General features: G+C 47.8%; 1 protein-coding gene across 3 annotated transcripts in view; it reads right to left on the reverse strand.

The window, feature by feature from the left end:
- STAT1 (signal transducer and activator of transcription 1) overlaps positions 1–20431 on the reverse strand; it is an 876601-nt gene that overhangs the window by 568843 nt on the left and 287327 nt on the right. For all 3 annotated transcript variants that reach the window (XM_069615679.1, XM_069615677.1, XM_069615678.1), the window contains exon 9: positions 6806–6964. In XM_069615679.1, the coding sequence (XP_069471780.1) occupies positions 6806–6964 (159 nt within the window). The remainder of the gene's footprint in view (positions 1–6805; positions 6965–20431) is intronic.

Below are 20431 nucleotides of genomic sequence, written 5' to 3' on the forward strand. Positions count from 1 at the left end.
GCTTCCCTGAGGATGTCCATGCATCTTTGCGGGAGTTGTAGATGTCCGAACTCTATGATCTCAGGAGCCAAGCTGCTAAGTTCATGTTCTGGGGGCATGGGTGCAGGGTCCTGCCCTTGTCCTGAGACAGCATGTTGTACGGGCAGGGGAGTTTTACTGGGGGAGATAGAGACATCTCCATCAAGTGAGCGAACCATGGTTGTCGTGCCCACATAGGGGCCACTAGTATCATGGTCACTTGTTCCTGGTGCATCTTGTGCACCACCTTGTTGAGAAGGGGAGTCGGGGGAAAAGCGTAAACAAATTTCCCTGACCATTGCATCGACAGACCGTTCCCCTTGGATTGGTTCTGGGGGTACCTGGTGGCGTAACTTAGGCATTGAGAGTTCTCCAGGATTGCGAACAGGTCTATCTCTGGGAAACCTCATTGTGTGAAAACGTCGAAGACGATGTCTTCGTGCAGGCGCCATTCGTACTCTTCGGGCAGGGGGAAATCTCTGCTGAGTCTGTCTGCCAGCAGATTGAGTTCCCCGGGTACATGTAGTGATAGTAGGAACATGTCCCGTCTGAGAGCCCACTTCCATATATTTTGGGCCAGTTTGGATAGGCCTGGAGAGTGGGTGCCCCCCTGCTTGTTGATGTAGTACATGGCTGTAGTGCTGTCCGTGAGGACCATTACAGTCTTGCCTTGTAGGTGTTCTTGGAAGGCTTTTATTGCCTTGAATACCGCCAGTAGCTCCAGTAGATTGATGTGTTTGGATGCTACGTTCGGAGTCCACACTCCGTGAGCAGTCTGATGGGATAGGTGAGCCCCCCATCCTGTAAGGGATGCGTCTGTGGTTAGAGTGGCTTCCGCCGCGGGTGTGGCAAAGGGTTTTCCTTTTTCCATGTTTCCCTTTGTCCACCACTGTAGCGAGAGAACCAAGGCCTGCGAGACCACCACTAGATCCTCCCATAGTCCGCTGGCCTGACACCACTGGCTGTTGAGCCACTCTTGCATTGGGCGCATGCGCAGGCGCGCGTGAGGTACCAAATAAATACACGACGCCATCATTCCTAGCAAGCGCATTGCTTTGCGTACCGTCACCTCTTGGCCGTTTACATATTGGGGGATCTGAAACAGCATGTTTTGGACCCTCTCTTTGGAGGGGAAGACGAGGCCGTCCCTTGTTTGAATTAGAGCCCCTAGGAATTGTTTGATTTGACTGGGGTTTAAACTGGACTTCTTTTCGTTGATGGAGAAGCCTAGCTGGAACAAAAGGTCTACCGTCTTCTGGGTATTTGCGAAACATGTTTCGTAAGAATCCCCTGTTATGAGCCAGTCGTCGAGGTAAGGGTAAACTGGGATGGACAACCTGCGCAGGTGGGCCGCTGCCACTGCCAGCACCTTCGTGAATACCCTTGGTGCTGATGCTATACCGAAGGGTAGCACTTTGAACTGGTAGTGTTTGCCCTCTATCATGAACCTTAGGTATTTTCTGTGCGCTGGCAACATTGAAATATGAAAGTATGCATCTTTCATGTCCAATGTTGTCATGTAATCTCCCTGGGAAAGCAGTGGGATCACTTCCTGTAAGGTTACCATACGAAACTTTTGGGGTTTGATAAATCTGTTCGCTGGGCGCAGATCTAATACAGGGCGCATGGTTAGATCCTTTTTGGGTACAAGGAAGTACACTGAATAAATACCTTCCGTTACCTGAGATAGAGGCACGACCTCTATGGCTCCTTTTTCCAGAAGTTGTTGTACTTCTTGCAGAAGGATGGCAAGATGTTCCGGCGTCATGCGACGTCCCCTCGGGGGTCTGTAGGATGGGGAACTGTTGAATTCGATACAGTAACCGTGGGCTACGGTGGAAAGTACCCAACGGTCTGACGTTATCTCCTCCCATGCAGGAAGAAAGGATGTTATCCGGCCCCCGACCGGTGTTGCATGGGAGGGGACGCGAATGTTCGCGTCACTTGGAGTTGTTGGGGGCTTGGGAGCCTCTGGGGGTGGATCCCCGACCCCTCCCTTTGCCCCGGCGTTGGCCTCTTTGGCTGTACTGCCCACTATTGGTTTGGTAATTGGTGGCAGGGTATTGCTGATGTTGACTTTGTTGTTGGTGTTGGCGTTGGCCACGAAAAAAGCGTTTGTTGCCATAGCCGCGCCTGGTAGTGGGCTTAGAGATTTGGTCAAGAGTCTTGATAGTGTCGAACTCTTTTTTAGCCATCTCTAGGGCTTCATCTACCGCTTTTCCGAAGAGGTTAGCGTCCTCGACAGGTTTATTTATCAAAGACGCCTGTGTCTCTGGTTTAAAGCCTGAGTTGCGCAGCCATACATGGCGCTTTAGGAGTATTCCTTGTACCAGGGAACGTCCTGCTGTTTCTGCCGCGTCCAGAGAGTTTTTAACAATGCTCTGGTTCACTTGGGTTCCTTCGCCAATAGTTGACAGTAGGCGCGTACGTAAAGGCTCCGGTGCTTCCTCGGCGTCTTTTCGCAGTTTGGCCCACTGCGCGTCTGCGTAGCTTGCAAGCAAGGAATTGTTGTTGGCAATTCTTGCTGAGAAGGCAGCCGAGGAAGTAACTCTTTTTGCAAGGGCATATAGCCTCTTGCCCTCCTTGTCAGGGGGTGCCTCACTGGTGGAAAGTGGTACCCCTGCCCTCTTTCTAGTATTAGATACCACTAGGGAATCCGGAATGGAATGTCCCCTAATGTAGAGGGGGTCTGAGGGTGAAGGAGTGAAAAGTTTTTCAATCCGTGGATTGACCCCTCTGATCATTGCGGGAGTGGACAGCGAAGGTATGATCCTTCTCTTCACTGAAGCGAGGAGGGGAATGGTCTGGCTGACCGGGGGTTTTTCTTTAATCACTCTTTCTACAAAGTCCAATTCTGGAGAGAGTTCCCCGGTGTCGAGTTCGAAATGCGCTGCTGCTCTGCGCAACAGTGCATTGAAAGTGGGCTGATCGTCAATTGGAGACGTGTTCCTAACTGGAGAATTGTCCGGAGGAGTTAGGTTTAGGACATCAGTGTCGGAATACACTGATGGTGATTGCCAGGGGTGTGAAGGTCCCTCTTCTGGGTTAACCCCGAAGCCTTCTTCTATAATGTCTGTTCTGTCTTCCAGACATTCCTCCTGGTTCTGTCCTTCATTGTCCATGAAATCATCTTCTTCCTCGAAGTATTGTTCCTCCCCAGTGAGGTCATATACATCTTGGAAGTCTGAGGCTGTGTCCTGCTGGGGATCGACTAGCCTCGGATTTTTGGCCCTGGGGTCCTCCTGAGGCCCTTCTCTAGTCCTCTTGTGAGTTTGAGAGGCCTGGGTGCTCATGAACCTTTCCATCCTCTCCATACAGAGGTGGAGTCTTTCCATTGTTTCATGGGGTACCCCAGAGCGGTCTGGCGGGGGAAACATAGGGTTATCTAACTCGAAATGGCTCGACCTCTCCCAAAGCGTCGAGGAAAGTGTCCCGTCGCCCTCCGAAAAACCTTCAGGTGTGTCGGGTGACTCCCTGACTGAAGGGGGTAGTCCCTGCTTTCCTTCGGGCTTTTTCGGCGTATCCTTTAACTTATGCGTAACGCTCGACGTAATCTTCGGCGTACGCTTTTGGGCGTCGGCTACAGCGATCCTCGCTAAGCTATCGGTGACTCGCTTGTCGGCGACTCGTTTGTCGGCGGAAGCTTGAGTTTTCGACGCTATGGGTATCGAACGCTCTACGGCGGTCTGCGCTTTCTGTTGATGCGCACCGGCCGATGGTTTGGTGGCAGCGCCCTTGTTTGCCGAAAGCCCAGTCGCAGGTCGCGGCTGCGAGAGGGGCTTCGAACCCGAACGGTCCGAGGAGGCCGCCGGTGGAACCTGCGTCTCCTTGGGCGCCGAAGCTCTTTTCGACTTCGTCGAAGAAGAGCCGTGGGTTGTGTGTTTATGTGGATCTTTGTGTGCGTCTGTGTCGCCGGGGTGTTCATCCCCATAAGCAGGGCGTGAGCCGAGCCCGTCGGGGCCGGGGACAGACGACGAAGCGCGTAAGCGCTCCTTAGAGGGGGTTTCGACTTCCGTAGCGGAGGTCGTGTTATCGCGTTCCTCGTCACTGTCGGTGGTAGCAGCGGCGGGTGAACCTTCGGCCTTCGACATCGCGTAGGCCGCCCACCTTTTAACCCTTCGGTCTTTTAGAGTTTTAGGCTTAAGAAGCCGACAAGCCGCGCACCCTTCCTCCTTGTGATCGAGGGGCAAGCAGCGGTTACACCGTGAGTGCTTGTCCTTCCAAGTGAATTTGCCTTTACAAAGTGGGCAAAACCTAAACGGTGTCCTCTCCATAGCCGAGGCAATAAATTGCGATAAACACCCCAAGGGAAAGGAAGGGGAAAGGGAAAGGCATTCTCAGAAAGACCCAGAGATGTCCCACGACCCCACTCTCCCTACTGTATATGGCCAGCGAGACCAGGCCACGTGTTCGGCAGCGCCGAAGATTTCCTCCGCTCGACCCTCCGTCGACGATTTTTCTCGGCGGAGAACAGCTACAACTGCGTCGAGGGAGTGTGTATAAATTTTATGAGAAGAAACGACCAAAAGGTCGAGGGTTGCAATGGCATCTCAAGGAGCTCCGCGTGAAGGCGACCAGAAGCTGGGCGGAAAAAAACAATCTGAGGGACCTCGACGCGTGAGGGATTGTGGGTACAACGCACGTCACTATAGGGATAGTGTTTCAGACACGCCTTGTCGATGTCCCCTTTTCGACTACGAAAAACAAAATGCAATACTCCGCAGTGACCACTGGATGTCGGACCTATGCACAGCATGTGATTCTAAGCAGATTAACAAACATCAGAAATATTTTGATGAAGAACGTTTGTTTGTTTGTTTATTTATTTCTAATGCGCGCCAAACCCGGAGGTAACAGGGAGCAGCAGTACGGTGCAAGGCTTACAAGGTTACAAAATTGTACACAGAATCACAGAATAAATTACAAATAACATTACACGGCAATGTAGCATTGTTCACATCAGATTCTAAGTATGAAGGTTATATACAATTGAGTAGATTGCAATGGTGGGCTAATGCAACATTGATGAGGGAGGGGTGACAAAGAGACTAGGGGTCAGTAGAATTGATGTAGTTAATGTAGTTCTTTCGAAGGTGTAGGTAAGGTTGGTCTACTCTCAACTCATGGGGCAAGGAGTTCCAAAGTTTGGCAGCCTTCACAGGAAAGCTGTTGCCGCCAATCTTGGTAAGTCTGAGTCTTGGTAAGTCTGAATCTTGGTGCCAGGGTCAGGGCTGGCGTCTAATGGAGGAGATGTGTGCTCTTTTATTTATGCCTAGAGCAGCTGTTAAGGCATTATTTTGTAAGGTTTGTAGCCTCTGGATGGTGGCTTTGTTAACACTGCTGTAAAGGGCATTGCAGTAATCAAGCCTGGAGAGTATTAGAGCTCTAACCAAAATCATGCAGCTGTCATTTGAAAGGAATGGCTTACCAGCTCTTATCAGATTACAAGTGTAGGTAGTGGTAGAGGCCAGATATTTCCCTTGTTTATCAAAGGACATGGTAGAGTCGAGGTAAAAACCAAAGGTTTTTACCTCCTTAGATACCTTAATGATGTTTCCGTCAATACTGAATGATACTTAATGAAGAGTATTCCTGGCCTAACTTGTTAAGGTTAGAGTGTGTACCCAAGATTATCAACTCTGTTTTATCATCATATCAACATTCGCTGCTCACTCCACATCATTCTAAATAATCACTGCTGGCTACACACCCCCCAGCAAGGCGTTCTCCTCAGGCCTAACGCAGCCACATCCGATCTGGATTAATCCTGCCAGAACGAACACATACTCCTGACCTCTCAACCAGCACACCTACCGCTAGAAAGCAGCTATTACACTGATACTGCACGAGCTGTACACATACCTGGTGCTCACACGCACCCTTTGACTCTCTCTACTCTCTCTACTGATATGAACTTCGGTTCCCAAGGGCGTTCAACCTACCAGCGCCTTCAGACCATACCAATGGTATATAAGGCGCTTTATAAATGCAAAATAACAATAACAATAACAATAACAATCATTCAAGCACAGACCATGGGTGGCCATCCATGCCTCGATGATGAGGTAAATCCTATTCACCAACTCCAGGTCCCTGCCATGATCCCCAGAAAGTGGGAGGATTATCTGTGTATCATCTGCATAATTAGTGTAGGTGATACCCAGAAGATCCAGATCATCGAACAAAGGTTTGGTGAAAATGTTGTATAAGGTCGGGGAGACACAGGAGCCCTGAGGTACACCGCACAGGATAGGGGTATGTTAACATACCCTATACTAATGTGTGTGCTTAAAATGCACATGTATTTTGGGGGAATTTGTGGTGTGCCCTGCCAAACAGAAGGTAACTTCAGACTCGGTTAGCAATTGAAATTAACATGGCATACTAATGGCAGTGTTCGAGTAAACTATTGGAAAATCAGCCTTAGTCCAGAAAAGAATCACTGACACTCTCAGATGTTGAGCCTCTAAGGATTCTTTTTAACAGATTGCTGAGCAAAGCAAATGAAATATGTAAAATTATTTTCAATCACTACAAAATTACTGTTCACAGCTAATTCATCTAGAGCACAAATGAAAAGCATAGCAGTTTGGTTCCCCCATACTTAACTGTCTTCAAAAGTAATATCAAAATAAGTATTGTTAACTGATTTGAACACTGAAAAAAACAAAAATGCACACGGTTCTAGGTTTGAAAGTGAGGACAAAGGACAACTAATCAAGACATGTCATGCACAGAACCTGTGCCTGAGTACTTGATTAAAGGTGTGGACGATACAAAAGCATACCTTTGTACGAGCAGTCGGAAAAGACTGTGGGTCTGGTCCTGTAAGGTGCCTTTGTGATGTGTGATGGGATCCGGATCATATGTAAACTTCTGCTCCAGCTCTTCCAGTTTTTTTAGCTGTTGGCGAACCTGTTGCAAGCTCTCAGCAACTGTGGTGAACCTGCAATTCCACAAAATATTTGGAGATTTTTTTTTACTTTTGAATAACTGGCAACAGCAGTTGTGCACCAGCCGCTATAAACACTGTTGTTAAACATTTAGTATGTGTCGTGGCCGAGAGAAATAGAGATGGGGCTAGATCTTTGAGATACCGATAAGGTATGAAACAGACCGCGACAGCAGTTGAGTCAATGAAGGAGAAAAGGTGTTGTTAAGATGGATTTCTAAAATCTGGAATGGTGGACAGATTTTAGGAGGCCACCCTAATTACAGTGAACAGGGGAACTCTGGAAGTTTAGCCAAACCTAGGAAGGTAAGCTTGGAAGAGTGGTCAAGCCTAAGTCTCAGCAGTGGTGAGTGGGGTCAGGGGTCCACAATGAGTCCACACAGTGCAATACACAATGATTCTACTTAACAGGTAAGCACAGAAATACTATATTTATTGTAGGCTCAAAAACACACTATCAAAATAAATCAGGTAATATTACACAGCACTATAAATATAAAACATATGACATACATTACTCACTGTAATCATATTTTTCCGGTGCCTGTATCTGTTTAGTTTCACATGCTGTGCATATAGTCTGACATCTAGAGGTAATCATGGAGTGTTGCATCTTTTTTTTAAAAGATCGAAAAGGGGGGACGACCTGCGTGTGTCTTTAACACTATCCCTTCTGTGATGTGTAGTGTACCCATGATCCCTCATGCATCAAGGTCCTTCCCGTTGTTTTTGTTCTGCCATGAGGGAGCCTGAAGAGAATGAGTGAGTGAGTACAGAAAAAAAGAAGGTGTAAGATGTCTATGTTCTTGAACCCCAAGTGGGGAGGAAGGGTGGGCGCATGTGAATCTAAGCAGATACAAGCACCAGAAATATGATTACGGTGAGTAATGTAAGTCTTCTGATGCTTGTGAATCTGCTTAGAATCGCATTTATTTATATTTTTTATTAGTACTTTGGTTTATTACAAACCTTTTACTACACTTCAGCATGTCCAAATTTAATTCAAATGTATCCACATCATTTAAAATTATCACTTAAAAGTTCTTTATGGTGGTTAGTTCCATCCAAAATAGCAGAATCCTGAAAATAAAGGATTTTTGTTCACCCAATAACAAGGATGTCCATCGGTCATCTGGTTAAGTGACGTCTTGATACTTAAGTCTAATCTGAAAGAGAGCATCAGAGTCCATCAAAGGATGACGTAGAGATTCTTGCTGGTTGGTGTCGAGACAGAATTGACAGAAGCTCGGCTGTCCGTTTAGTTGATTCCGATGTGCTAATACTTCCCTAGTCGGGAGAAGATTGAGTCTCAATCGCAAAAATAGATCTCTGCACTTTGGGCAGGGAAATCTTGCACAGATATGGTGGAAGTTGATTTATAGCTCAAGATTCAGTCGCACAGTTTATGGAAAGTTTGTATCTTGCTTTGATCTCTTCTGTCTCTATCCAATCATTCCATTAGATTTTTCTTTTAATCAGTGTAGGATCTGCTTTTAAAACTTCTTCTGAAGAATCAAGAGCTTCTAGCCACTTTCAGCACCTAGACTTCCAAATGTTCAAGATTTTGTGATGATGATTAAAAGGAATCGATCTCAAGATGGTTAGTGGAAGAACATCCTCTTCTGAAAGCGTTTTTTGGTAGAGATCCATTGACTTCCACAAAACTATTGAGTGGATTGATAGAATGGCAAGTTCAAACTTTATCCGAGGGGTTGGGAAGGATTTGACAAGTGAGAGAACTTTGCTCCAAAATGTTTGTTCTAAATAATCCCATATCTTTCATGTTAGGTTCAAAGCTGCTTCCGCTCCAAATGACAGAATCGGAACCACTTTCTGACATTAGAAGGTCAGGACTGGGAGCATAGAAAACTTCCCATATTTTATGTGAAAAATATAGGCTTGTCGAGTCAGAGATTGAACCTTTGATCGTAGGGCATTTCCCACTCGTGATCATACATCGATGAGTTGATCCATACTCCTAAGTACCTGATCGTTTTGACTTGAACGAGCTTGGTTAATCCCAGATACAAAGAACATTTCTCTTTGCTTCGACCTTGAAAATTCGAAAAAGACATAGGGCCTCATTATGAGCAGCGCAGGTAAAAACGGGGACATTACCGGCATGGAGGTAAGAGCGCGTCCGTGCCCGTATGACGCCACTAATAGCGGGTGATTACGAATGTGCGAGCACGCGCGAACCCCCATGCCGGTAATGGCCATATCGGCATGCCGCTAAAGGCCCTCCAACCCTCCGATAGTGCCATCACAGGACCCGCCGGTACCGCCTCTGGCTAGGAGGAACCCCTAAATACCGACCCGGTAATAACATGCAAATACTGGGCACGTAATACCGGACTCGGAAGTAACGTCATCGCGTCGGAACGGGAAATGCACCGGCGGCCATCTTTAAAAACACAATCCATTGCAATCCTCACAAACCAACAGTTGTCTACAGGAGAGACCAGTGGCAATACATACACCATGTCCAAGGCAACCTGGAAGACCACCCCCCGCCTGCGGAAACAATGCTTTTGTGATGCAGAATTAAACATGCTTGCGGACACCTTTGCCGCACATGCCGATGTGATTAAAGATCAGAACCTGAAGCGTGAGGTGCAGCAGCGCAAGAAGGACATCTAGCAGGAGGTAGCCCGCAAGGTCTCCGCTGTTGGAACCACCCCACGGAGTGTCAAGGATTGCAAGAAGAGGTGGGATGACCTCCGCCTCAGGGTCCGTAACATCCTTGCAAGCAACAGGAGGGAGGCCATGGCCACAGGCGGGGGTCCCCACTCTCCTGCCAAACTAACCACATGGGAGGAGACAGCAAGCACCTTCATCAATCCGGTGTCCATCGACGGATTTGGGGAGATGGAGACGGGTGCGGCAACATCACCAGAAGGAGGTGAGTGACCCTGCAGATCCCTGTAGGGGAAACCATGACGTAGCACAAGTGATGTGGAAGAGAGTCTAGGCAAGGCAATGCATGTCCCAACACCCACATGAACATATTCAAGTCCAGATGGAGGGCCAAACCCTGCCATACAGAAATGCATGCTGAGTGCCAATCCCATTACCAACACACAGCCAACACACATGGACCGTGCCCATGTAATACATCACACAAACCCCAATACAACCGCATGCACCTGCCATGCAGCAAATGCCAAAATGCCCCTTCAGACTACCCTGTGTGGCACACCTGTAAGACATGAATGCATAATTAATGAAATACTCCACAGCACCATATTATGCATCTGGCATGTAAAACCATCACTGATGCCCTGCATCTCTTCTATCCCCAGGCACCGATGGAGAAGATGCCAGCCAGGATACCACCACGAGGGCATCCACGTCCCGCACACAGAAAAGGGCAACCGACACCACCACCTCCGGGGCAGCCTCACAGTCCACACCTACAGCCAGTGCGCCCGACACTGTCGACACCCAGCTGGCCACACCCACACCAGTGGAAGGCGAGGCCCTAGAAGCACTGGCCACCACCGAAGATGACTTGGAGGAGTATGTGGACCAGGAAGGAGTCATGGATGTGGCATATCCATGCACCCCAAGCCCTGTGTCCACCCCCCCTCCCCAAACTCAGCCCTCACCCACCTACAGCAGTGCTGATCCCTGCCTGCACGTTTCCGACCTGAGCCCATTCCCCGAGGACAGCACTGAGAATGCAGGCCCCGTGACCGCACCCCCTACCACTCCTGCTCCCACCAACAGCCTTGAGGTACGGCTGGTGAGGGTGGAGGCCCGACAGGAGTCGATGTTGGAGCTGCTGAGCCAATACATTGCGGATGGTGAGGACACCAGGTGGGAGATAGCCACAGCCATAGCGGGGATGACAGCCGCCATAACTGCCAACACAGCCAGTGTCAATGCCTCAGCAGTGCTGATGAGACTGTCTGGGGGCCATCACACAGGTACCGACACCCATCCTGCAGCACATGCAGCGGCCACGACTTGCAGCAGGCGTGGAAATCCCCACCGACTCCTCATCAGCCACCACACCTGCTTCCTCTGTCCCCACCAGCCCTCTGCGTCCTACGAGAAGGCGTATGAGGCACACTGAAATGCTGCCCATGGACAGCAAGAAGTCCCGCAAATAGTGTGGGAGGACAATGGGAGTGGCTTACATGGTGTTGGGGGGGAATGGGAGCATTTTGGGGGGTTTGGGAGTTCACTGGGGGGGTTTGGGAGTTCACTGGGGGGGGTTTGGGAGTTCAATGGGGGTTGCGGAAGGGGCTTGTCACATTTTTGCAGTTTCAATCAATACACCCATTGTGAGAAAAAACATTCAATGCCTGGACATTGTTCATTTTGTGTGTACCCATTTAATGTATGACGGTGTTCAGTGCCCAACTCCCAACATTCCCTGTGTGCATGTCCACATGGACCCAGTGTGTCACTGACACATGTCTATCAAAGTCCCTGTGGTTCAGAAGTATTCGTGAATCAGTGATTGGCGTACTGCATGGCCATCCTGTGCATCACGTACTGGCAGGGGTGCTGCTTCACCTCCGTCTCCATCCTCATCATCCTCACCCGGTGCATGCATGTCAATGTCAGGTGGCAGTGGTACATTTCTCCAGACGCACATGTTGTGCAGCATGGCACAAGCCATGGTGATCTTTGCCACCTTCTCAGGCCTATAAAGGAGTGCTCCACCAGACCTGCTTAGGCAGCGGAACCGCCCCTTCAACAGGCCAAAGGTCTGCTCAATCACAACACGGGTACGGGTGTGAACCCGATTGTACTTCTCTTCATAGCTGTTCCGCGGGTTCCGCACAGGGGTAGGTTGCCACGGCTTCAAGGGATATCCTCCATCACCTGCAAGCAAATACAAATAGGTGTGTGTCACTCTGAGCTGCCACCTTCAGGAATCACAGTCATGCCCGCATCTATTTGGTGTGGACATGCACATGTCCCTGTACGTATGCACAAATGTTATCTAGATGCATACTATACTCCTATGAGGTGTGGTAGTCTGGATGGCGTTCAATAGATGATGCAGGGTGAAATAATGCATGCTGAGGCGAATGTACTGTGGTTGTACGATCCTCCCATTTATGCTGTGTATACTACACTGTGCATGGTCACTAGCCACATTGGCACAGTTGCGGTCCTGTTTAGTCATGCATTGCTTGACATACAAATGGTGAGCAGGTTGTGCGTCTTACATGTGGTCATTGATATGCGTTAATGGTCAGATGTGTGTCAATGATGTGTCATGTTGGGGTTGGGAGGTTCAGGTCAGGTGTCGTTAGCTCTGCGTGCATTCTCCACTCACCGTCCATTCCCACCCAGGTGAGGTATGCATCCCCCCCATTCCCACCCAGGTGGAGTATGCACCCCCCCCATTCTCAACCAGGTGGAGTATGCATCCCCCTCCATTCCCACCCAGGTGGGGTATGCATCCCCCCCCTCCATTCCCACCCAGTGGGGGTATGCATCGCAACACATCCCTGTTCCTCTGGTCAACCAATTCGTCATTATAGGCATGGACTATACTGGAAGCCGATTTAGATCTTTTTGATTCAGTAGCTTTATAAGGAATCAACATCCAATGGTAGTCCAGTCTATCGATGCCGCTTTTAGAGAAATTCAAAAAGTTTGTCATGATTGGTACATCAGAGGAATGAATACTGAGCCTATTTTTCCCATTGGTTAGATTTAACATCGGAAGTTTGTTCAAAGACAATCCACCCTGATTGCCTTTCCAAGCTAATTGCAATAAGCGATGATCGCTTTTTCAAGTCATAACATCATTCAAAGAGTGGAATTCCGGAATCAATTTCAAAGAGGAGAAGATATAATCCAAAAAGGCAAGCGAGTTCCCCTTCTGCCACGTAGGAATGGGAGGGATATCCTCAAAAAGCTGAAGATTAATCTTGCTTGTAATTCCTTAACCCAAAGTTGGGCTTTCTTGGATAGCATCTAGGTTGATATCAGAGTCCCATTGTTCTCAAAGAGAAGAATGTTTAGATCTCCACATACAATAAATTGCAGATTCTTATTATTGGAGTTGTAGGTCATCTATTATCGAGAGGAAGGTCTCGATAAACAAGCTGTCGTTGATGCCAGCAGGATTCCAATGCAGATTGCAAATGACCAGATTGTACATTTCGTTATTTTGTGCTCTTCTCAGAATAACTAGGATTTTAGTGAAAGGATTAGGGTTCAAGTCTTCTTGGACTTCCAAGTTTCTGGCTGACTTTACCAGTGTCAGCAAGCCTGAAAATGGACTCCAAGATTGAAGTATAAAATATACCCATTGCAAGCTGGTAATGTTTGGATCCACGTTTCTTGAAGGCATATCATTTCAAAAGTCTGCATCTCTGCATTTCCTTCTGCAAACAAATGGGTGAATCCTCAGGTATTCCAGCAACACAATTTCAGTGGGGAGATCATTCGGATTCCTCTTCTGCCTGGGACATCGGTATTCTTTGTCCAGCATGAATATTGGTGTAGTTCAGATCGCTACTAAGCAGGTTATTCTCTGACATCTTAACTGCTCGACAGCTCTTATGATCTCCTGTATCGAAATGTACAGATAATTTGCAAAGTCGTTTAATTTCATCACGCCGACCCAATGTAATTTCATCATTTGGATGAATGATGGAGTTGTGGTGGTTGGAAGCTGCCCTCAACTGTCTCAGCGATTCTTTAGTAGCCGCTGGTGCCGATTTGCTCTTTTCAGTTGATAACGTCTGACACAGCTCAAATCCCAATGACAGGAAATCACTCTGTTCAATGATTGCTGTTTTAACCGCATTTGAGAAGAAATGTACGATCACCCAATTTTTATGTCTCTAGAATCTAAACGTTTCAGTTCTGGGATGAACTGAAGGAGTTTTAGTATGTTGGCACGATTTAGAATCAAACCATGTGATGATCTCAAGATACGTTCCATTACCAGCATGTAAGGATGCTGTAAGGGTCTTGAAAGATAAATATTTGGTAATTTTGTGATTGATTCTTTTGTTTCACAGGTGTCTGATTTCTGCTCTATTTGTTGGCAATTTTTAAGAGCTCTCTGCGCTTTTTGGTCCAAAGTGAGAAACACTTTTCCTCTGGATGCTGCTAGAAGGTCCACAGTCATTGGGTCTTGAGAAAGGAGAAAGTCGAGTAAAGTTGAAGCTTCTAAGTCACCGTCTGAAATGTCTTCAACTGAGATTTGAGGATTAGGAACAGAAGTAGCGTCTTTTTCCGATGGATAGATATAAAGGTTCATCATAATAGCTCTCTGTTCCATTTCATCTTCAGTAATCTTGTTCTTAAATGATTTCTCATCTCTTAGTTGAAGTATACACTTCTCCTTATCGTTCGTTACAACTGTTTTGAGGGGCAACAGTAGGTTCTCTGCTGGGACTCTTAAATTGCGTAAAAAGGATCTCGACCCATTTGACTTGAGTTTAGTGCCTCTAGGCTGTTTTTTTGGTTTCTTAAGTAAGGAGTCCAAACCTTTGTTGTTAGAGGTTCTTCTCTTTGGGAGTCATGTAAAGCAGGTTCCACGGTAGTAGGAAGTTCAGAAGTTTCAACGATCTGTAAACTTCCAGCCACTAAGTCGGTCAAATATTAGCCTCTCTAGCCTTCAACTAAGAAGACCTTTTATATTTTTCTTGGTTGGATTTGATAGAAGTCTGGATAGGTGCATGTGTATATGCAATTGCTGTGTTGGGAGGAAGTTAGTATCTTCTATAAATTGATTAGAAGCTAAGGTCTGCAATGGGGCATTGTGTCTTTCCCGCCGGGAAAACATTCATCAATCCAAAAACCGCATTTCTTTTTTGCTGATTGTGCATTAAGGCTTCAATTTGAGTGATAATCTTGCCGCCCTCGTACTCAAGCTTTTTGCAAAAGTTCTTGCTCCATTCCGGAGGGTAATCAGCAAACACCTCTCCTTGGCCAGTAACTCTGAAGGACTCGACATGTGTGGAATTTTCAATCGCAGGAGAGCTCAGATTAGTCAAGGTAAAGTCTTTCTTATTCATCGTAATTTCTCATGTTTTGTTATGGGTATCTCTGTCTAAGTTCTTCAAAGTCAGATTACTTTCATGTTGAATATGAGGTAGCAGAGTGGGAATAGGTAGCAGATCTGGGGTTGTTGGTAATGCCACAGATGGGATACATTATTCACCATAATCGTATTTCTGATGCTTGTATCTGCTTAGATTCACATGCTGTGCATAGACCAAAATCTAGTGGAAGCTGCAGAGTATTACAGTTTGTTTTTCGAAACTCGAAAAGGGTCGTCGAACTAGGACGTACTATCCCTAGTGTGACGTCCACTGTACCCATGATCCCTCACGCATGTAGGACCCTCAGATTGTGTTTTTCTGACATGAGGTAGCATGAGGAGTAGTGCGAGTACAGAGTATCCAAGCAGATAGATAGGTAAGACTACAAGCGTCCATGCGCCTTCTCTCAGAGGGGAGGAAGGGCAGGCGCATGTGAATCTAAGCAGATACAAGCATCAGAAATACGATTACAGTGAGTAATGTATCCCTTCTGAGGGTTGTGGAATCTGCTTAGATCACATGCTGTGCAAAGATTAGCAAGCAGTGTTAGAAGAAGGAGGTGGGTTGTGAGAAGGGTCATGAGCGAACAAATGACTTAGAACTGCTTGTCCCACTTGAGTATCTGTCTTGGAATGAGTGTCGATGCAGCAGTGCTGAGTAAAAGTGTGAATAGAGCTCCATGTAGCTGCTTTGCAAATGGTGTCAAGGGGTACATTTGCAATGAAAGCCAGAGTGGCCCCAGTACCTATAGTGGAGTGGGCCCTTGGCGTAAAAGGCAGTGGGCCGAATTACACGGTAGGCGGTAACTATGGCGCTATTAGCGCCATGGTTGCCGCAGGTATTTTACCGTGTCCGCCTTGGTGGATGGCAAAATTACCGCCCTACTCCAAGGTGAGCGGGGGCGGTAATTCCCCATTCACCAAGGCACTTCCCCATTCCCATTTTTGGCCCCATAGGGTTCAATGGGAATGGGGAAGGCGCTAATTACGATACCACAAATTGCGGTACCGTAATTAGCACCAAGGTCCCTTTGCGAGCCTGTTCCTTAACGGCTGATAAAACCGTAGTAAGGCAGTAAGGGTTTACCGGTACCAGTAAACCCTTACCGCCTACCGTGTAATGAGGCCCAGTGTCTTTTCTGAAAGGGAGTAGCACAGGATACATTTAACTATCCATTTAGAGATGGCACCTTTAGAGACGCAATCTCCTTCTCTGCCTGTAGCTACGGAGACGAACAGTTGATCTGTTTTTCGTAGCGGTCTGGTCTTGTCTACGTAATAGAGGACCGCTCTTCTCACATCGAGTGTGTGTAATTTCACCTCAGCAGAGCTCTTGGGTTCTTGGAAAAAGGCTGGTAGCTCAATGGACTGGTTAACATGGAATTTGGAAATAAACTTAGGGGAGAACCTAGGGTGAGTCTGTAAAACCAATTTATCCTTATGTATAGTAAAGAAAGGATCCTGCACTGACAGAGCCTGAATTTCACTGACCCTTCTTATGGATGTAATGGCTACTAAGAAGACAGTTTTATCAGTCAGGTGTTTGAGACTAGCTTTATGCATGGGTTCAAAGGGGGGGTCCAATGAATTTAGCAAGCAACTGGCACCTTCCACCATTACACCTTGTTATGGGAGGTGGTGTAGGCTGACAGCACCGCCAGGTGTACCTTGAGTGAATTAAATGCCAACCCTGCATCCAGTAAGTGGAGCATGCAGGTGACAATATTGGTAGGAGTGCAATCAACTAGGTTGATTTGTTTATTCTGTCACCAAATAACAAATCTTTTCCACTTATCAAAGTAACAGTGCCTTGTGTTAGGTTTCCTTGATTCTTTTAAGATATCCATACATCTCTGTGGGAAATTGAGATGGCCAAACTCTGACTTCAGGAGCCATGCTGCCAAGTTCATTGAGTTGGGTTGAGGATGCACTGTTTGCCCTCCATGCTGGGAGAGTAGGTTGTACCAGCACGGGAGTCTGATGGGTTCACACACGGCCAGTTTGTGCAGGTGCGGGAACCACGGTTGTCTCACCCACATGGAAGCAACTAGGATGAGCGTCATCGATTCCCTGCGTATCTTGTTGACCACCTTCCTCATCAGAGGGGTTGGTAGAAAAGCATAGGCAAACATCCCTGACCAGTTCATCCATAGAGCGTTCCCCTTGGAGCCTGGCTGGGGGAACCTGGATGCGAATCCTGGGCATTGTCTGTTTTCGCTTGTGGCGAATAGCTCTATAGTGGGGAAACCCCACTGTGAGAAGAGGTCTCCTATGACTTCCTCGTGTAGACACCATTCGTGTTCTTCTGCGAGGGGATCTCTGCTCAAAGCGTCTGCTAGTGAATTGAGATCCCCTGGAACATGTTGAGACGACAGGTAAATGTTCCGTCTGAGTGCCCATATCCATATTATCTGGGCAAGCCTGAACACATTTGGCGAACAAGTGCCCCCCTGTTTGTTTATGTAAAACATCGGGGTTGTGCTGTCCGTTAGGATCTGCACTGACAGGTTGATTATGTGGGGTTCGAACGCCAGAAGCTCTAGTAGGTTGATGTGATTCTGAGCCACTGTGTGAGACCAGAGACCCTGAGCTGTGTGTTGAAGGAGGTGTGCTCCCTACCCTGACATGGACGCGTCTGTTGTGACTACGGCCTGTATTTCTAGATCGTAAAAGGGTTTCCCCTTTGAAAGATTCTCTCTCGCCCACCAGCGAAGACTTTGTACTAGTGTTGGCGAAACGACCACTAGATCGACCCACTGACCACTTGCCTGAGACCACTGTTTCACCAACCATTCTTGCATGGGACGCAGGCGCACGTGGGGAACCAGGTAAATGCATGATGCCATCATGCCTAGTAAACGCATCGCTTTGCGCACTCTTATCTAGCGACCTGACTGATATTGAGGAATTTGCAGTAACAGATTCTGAATTCTTTCCTCTGATGGAAAGGCCAACCCCTCTTGGGTGTTTAGAACAGCTCCTAGGAACTGTCTGGAGGTGCTTGGCACCAGGCTTGATTTTTTTCTCTTTTATTGAGAAGCCCAATTGCAAGAGGAGGTTGATAGTTCTTTGAATGTTGGATTTGCAAATTACGGGGGTTTCCCCTGTGATGAGCCAGTCGTCCAGGTAAGGGTACATTGGGATTGCTTGCCTGCAGAGGTGTGCCACCACCACTGCCAGTACCTTGGTGAAAACCCTTGGAGCTAAGGCTATACTGAAGGGCAGTACCTTGAAGTGGTAGTGCTGGCTGTCTACCTTGAAACACAAGAACCTTCTGTGCGCTGGGAACATGGAAATATGAAAATAGGCATCTTTCATGTCCAATGTCGCCATGTAATCTCCTCTTTTTAGTAGGGGGATTACCTCTTGGAGTGTAGTCATGCAAAAGTTTTGAGGCTTGACATACTTGACTGCAGGGCGTAAGTCTAATACTGGGCGCATTGTTAGATCTTTCTTTGGCATAAGGAAGTAAGTTGACTAAATATCCTTGTTTACCTGGTTGCCCGGGACGAGTTCTATCGCATCCTTTGCAAGAAGAATAACAATCTCCTCGAGGAGGACTCTTTGGTGCTCCAAAGAGTGTATTTTCTGTCTTGGAGGATGGTCGCGGGGGAGTTCCAACAGTTCGATACAGTATCCCGCAGACACTGTGGACAGCACCCATCTGTCCGAAGTGATCCCTTCCCATGCGTGGTTGAAGGTGGAAATGCGCCCCCCTACTGGGGATGAATGGGAAGGGACCTGCAGCGGAATGTCACTGTTTGTTGGGGGGCGTAGCGCCTCTACCCGGGCTGTCGCTCCCCCTACCACCGCCCCTCTTTTGACCTCTGGCGAAACCCTGGGTAGCCTGTTGATTGCCTCCCCACGTTGCTCCTTGCCCTTGAAAGTAATTAGACCCTCTCTGGGAATTTTGGCCACGAGAGCGACGAAAATTATTATTCCCTCGTTGGTTAGTGGGTTTATTAGTTAGTTGTCCATGGGACTTTAGGGCATCATATTCGTCCTTGGCTGTTTTGAGAGCCTCCTCCAGCGCTTTTCCAAATGGTTCCACCCGACTGCCTCAGGCAAGCGTGTCTCTTGATTACTCTGCTCTCTGCGATTAACCGGCCTGCATTGTCTGCTGCATCAAAGGTAGCCTTGAGAATGCATCCGGACACCGATCTTCCTTCCGACGCAATCTGGGCCAACTGGCTCTTTTAGAGGTTCAGGTGCGCAGGTGTTCCCATTGGTGACAGTTGTAACTTGCCAGTAGAGTGGTGGTATTAGCAATTCTTGCCTGGTAAGCGGAAGTGGAAGCCACTTTCCTTCATAGCCCATATATCTTTTTGCTCTCCTTGTCTGGGGGAGCTTCAGAAGATGCAAGAGGTGTCCCCGCCCTCTTCCTGGTGGTTGTCACCAATAATGAGTCGGGTTTGAGCTGACCCCTTATGTAAAGTGGGTCAGAGGGGTGGCCCTGAATAATTTCTCTATTCTTGGGTTAACTGCCCGGGTAAGATTAGGGGTGAGCAGAGAGGGGTCAATTCTGCGTTGAATAGACTTCAGAATTGGTATGGCTTGGGCAATGGATTTTCTATCCCCCATAATTTGCTCTGCAAAGACCCTCTCTTCTTGAGCCCCCTGAGTGTCTATCTGAAAGTGGGCTACAGCTTAAGCTAAGACCTTGTTCAGTAATGGCTGATTATCAACAGGTGAGTCATCCACCGGTGGGTCCTTGGGAATAGGGAAGTCGAGACTCTAGGCCTCTGCCTCGTCTTCCTCCTCCTCATCCTGGTCCTCATCGTCTCCATAACAGTCGACCGCCTTGCCTGGTCGCCCAGTGTTTGTATCTCTGGATCCTCACCATACTGCTGGTAAGGTTCAATACTGAATGGGTCTGAAATCAGCCCCTGAACTGGAGTCTCAGTACGGAGTCTCTTAGTAGGAGGTTGAGGGTCTTTGGATCCCGAAGGAGTAGGGGTAGCAGGGGTATTCTGATAGCTCAGGAAGTAATCAGGGTTTTTCTCGTAAATGTTGCCATAAAAGACATTATCCTCATCACTCTGTCGATGTCTTCCGAGCTCCATTCTTTGGAACTGGGAATGACCCTTTCCTGCTGTGGTTCCTCTTCTAGTCCCATATCCTGGGAAGTGGGAGGGACAACTTTAGGCCTAGTGACAGGGTCAGGGGTCTTGGACTTCTCAGAAGATTTGTGTTTCTCCTTCTGAACCTGGTGTTCAGAAGCTTTTCTGTTGTTTCTCCTCTTTTCCATGTGTAGAGGCATGTTTCCCTGACTCTTTGGCTTTCCCTGAATCTTTTGACACCTGGCATCGAGATTCGGAGGTGGGTTCACGAGGTTCTGGAGTTTTAGAGGAGGGACATCGAGACTCGGAGGCAGACGTAGAACGAACTGCTGGAGTCGACTTTGAACATGCTGCTTGGGGGTAGAGGTGGGATTC

This window comes from Ambystoma mexicanum, chromosome 9 (genome assembly GCF_040938575.1).
Source record: "Ambystoma mexicanum isolate Mex_15411 chromosome 9, UKY_AmexF1_1, whole genome shotgun sequence".
Lineage (NCBI taxonomy): Eukaryota > Metazoa > Chordata > Amphibia > Caudata > Ambystomatidae > Ambystoma > Ambystoma mexicanum.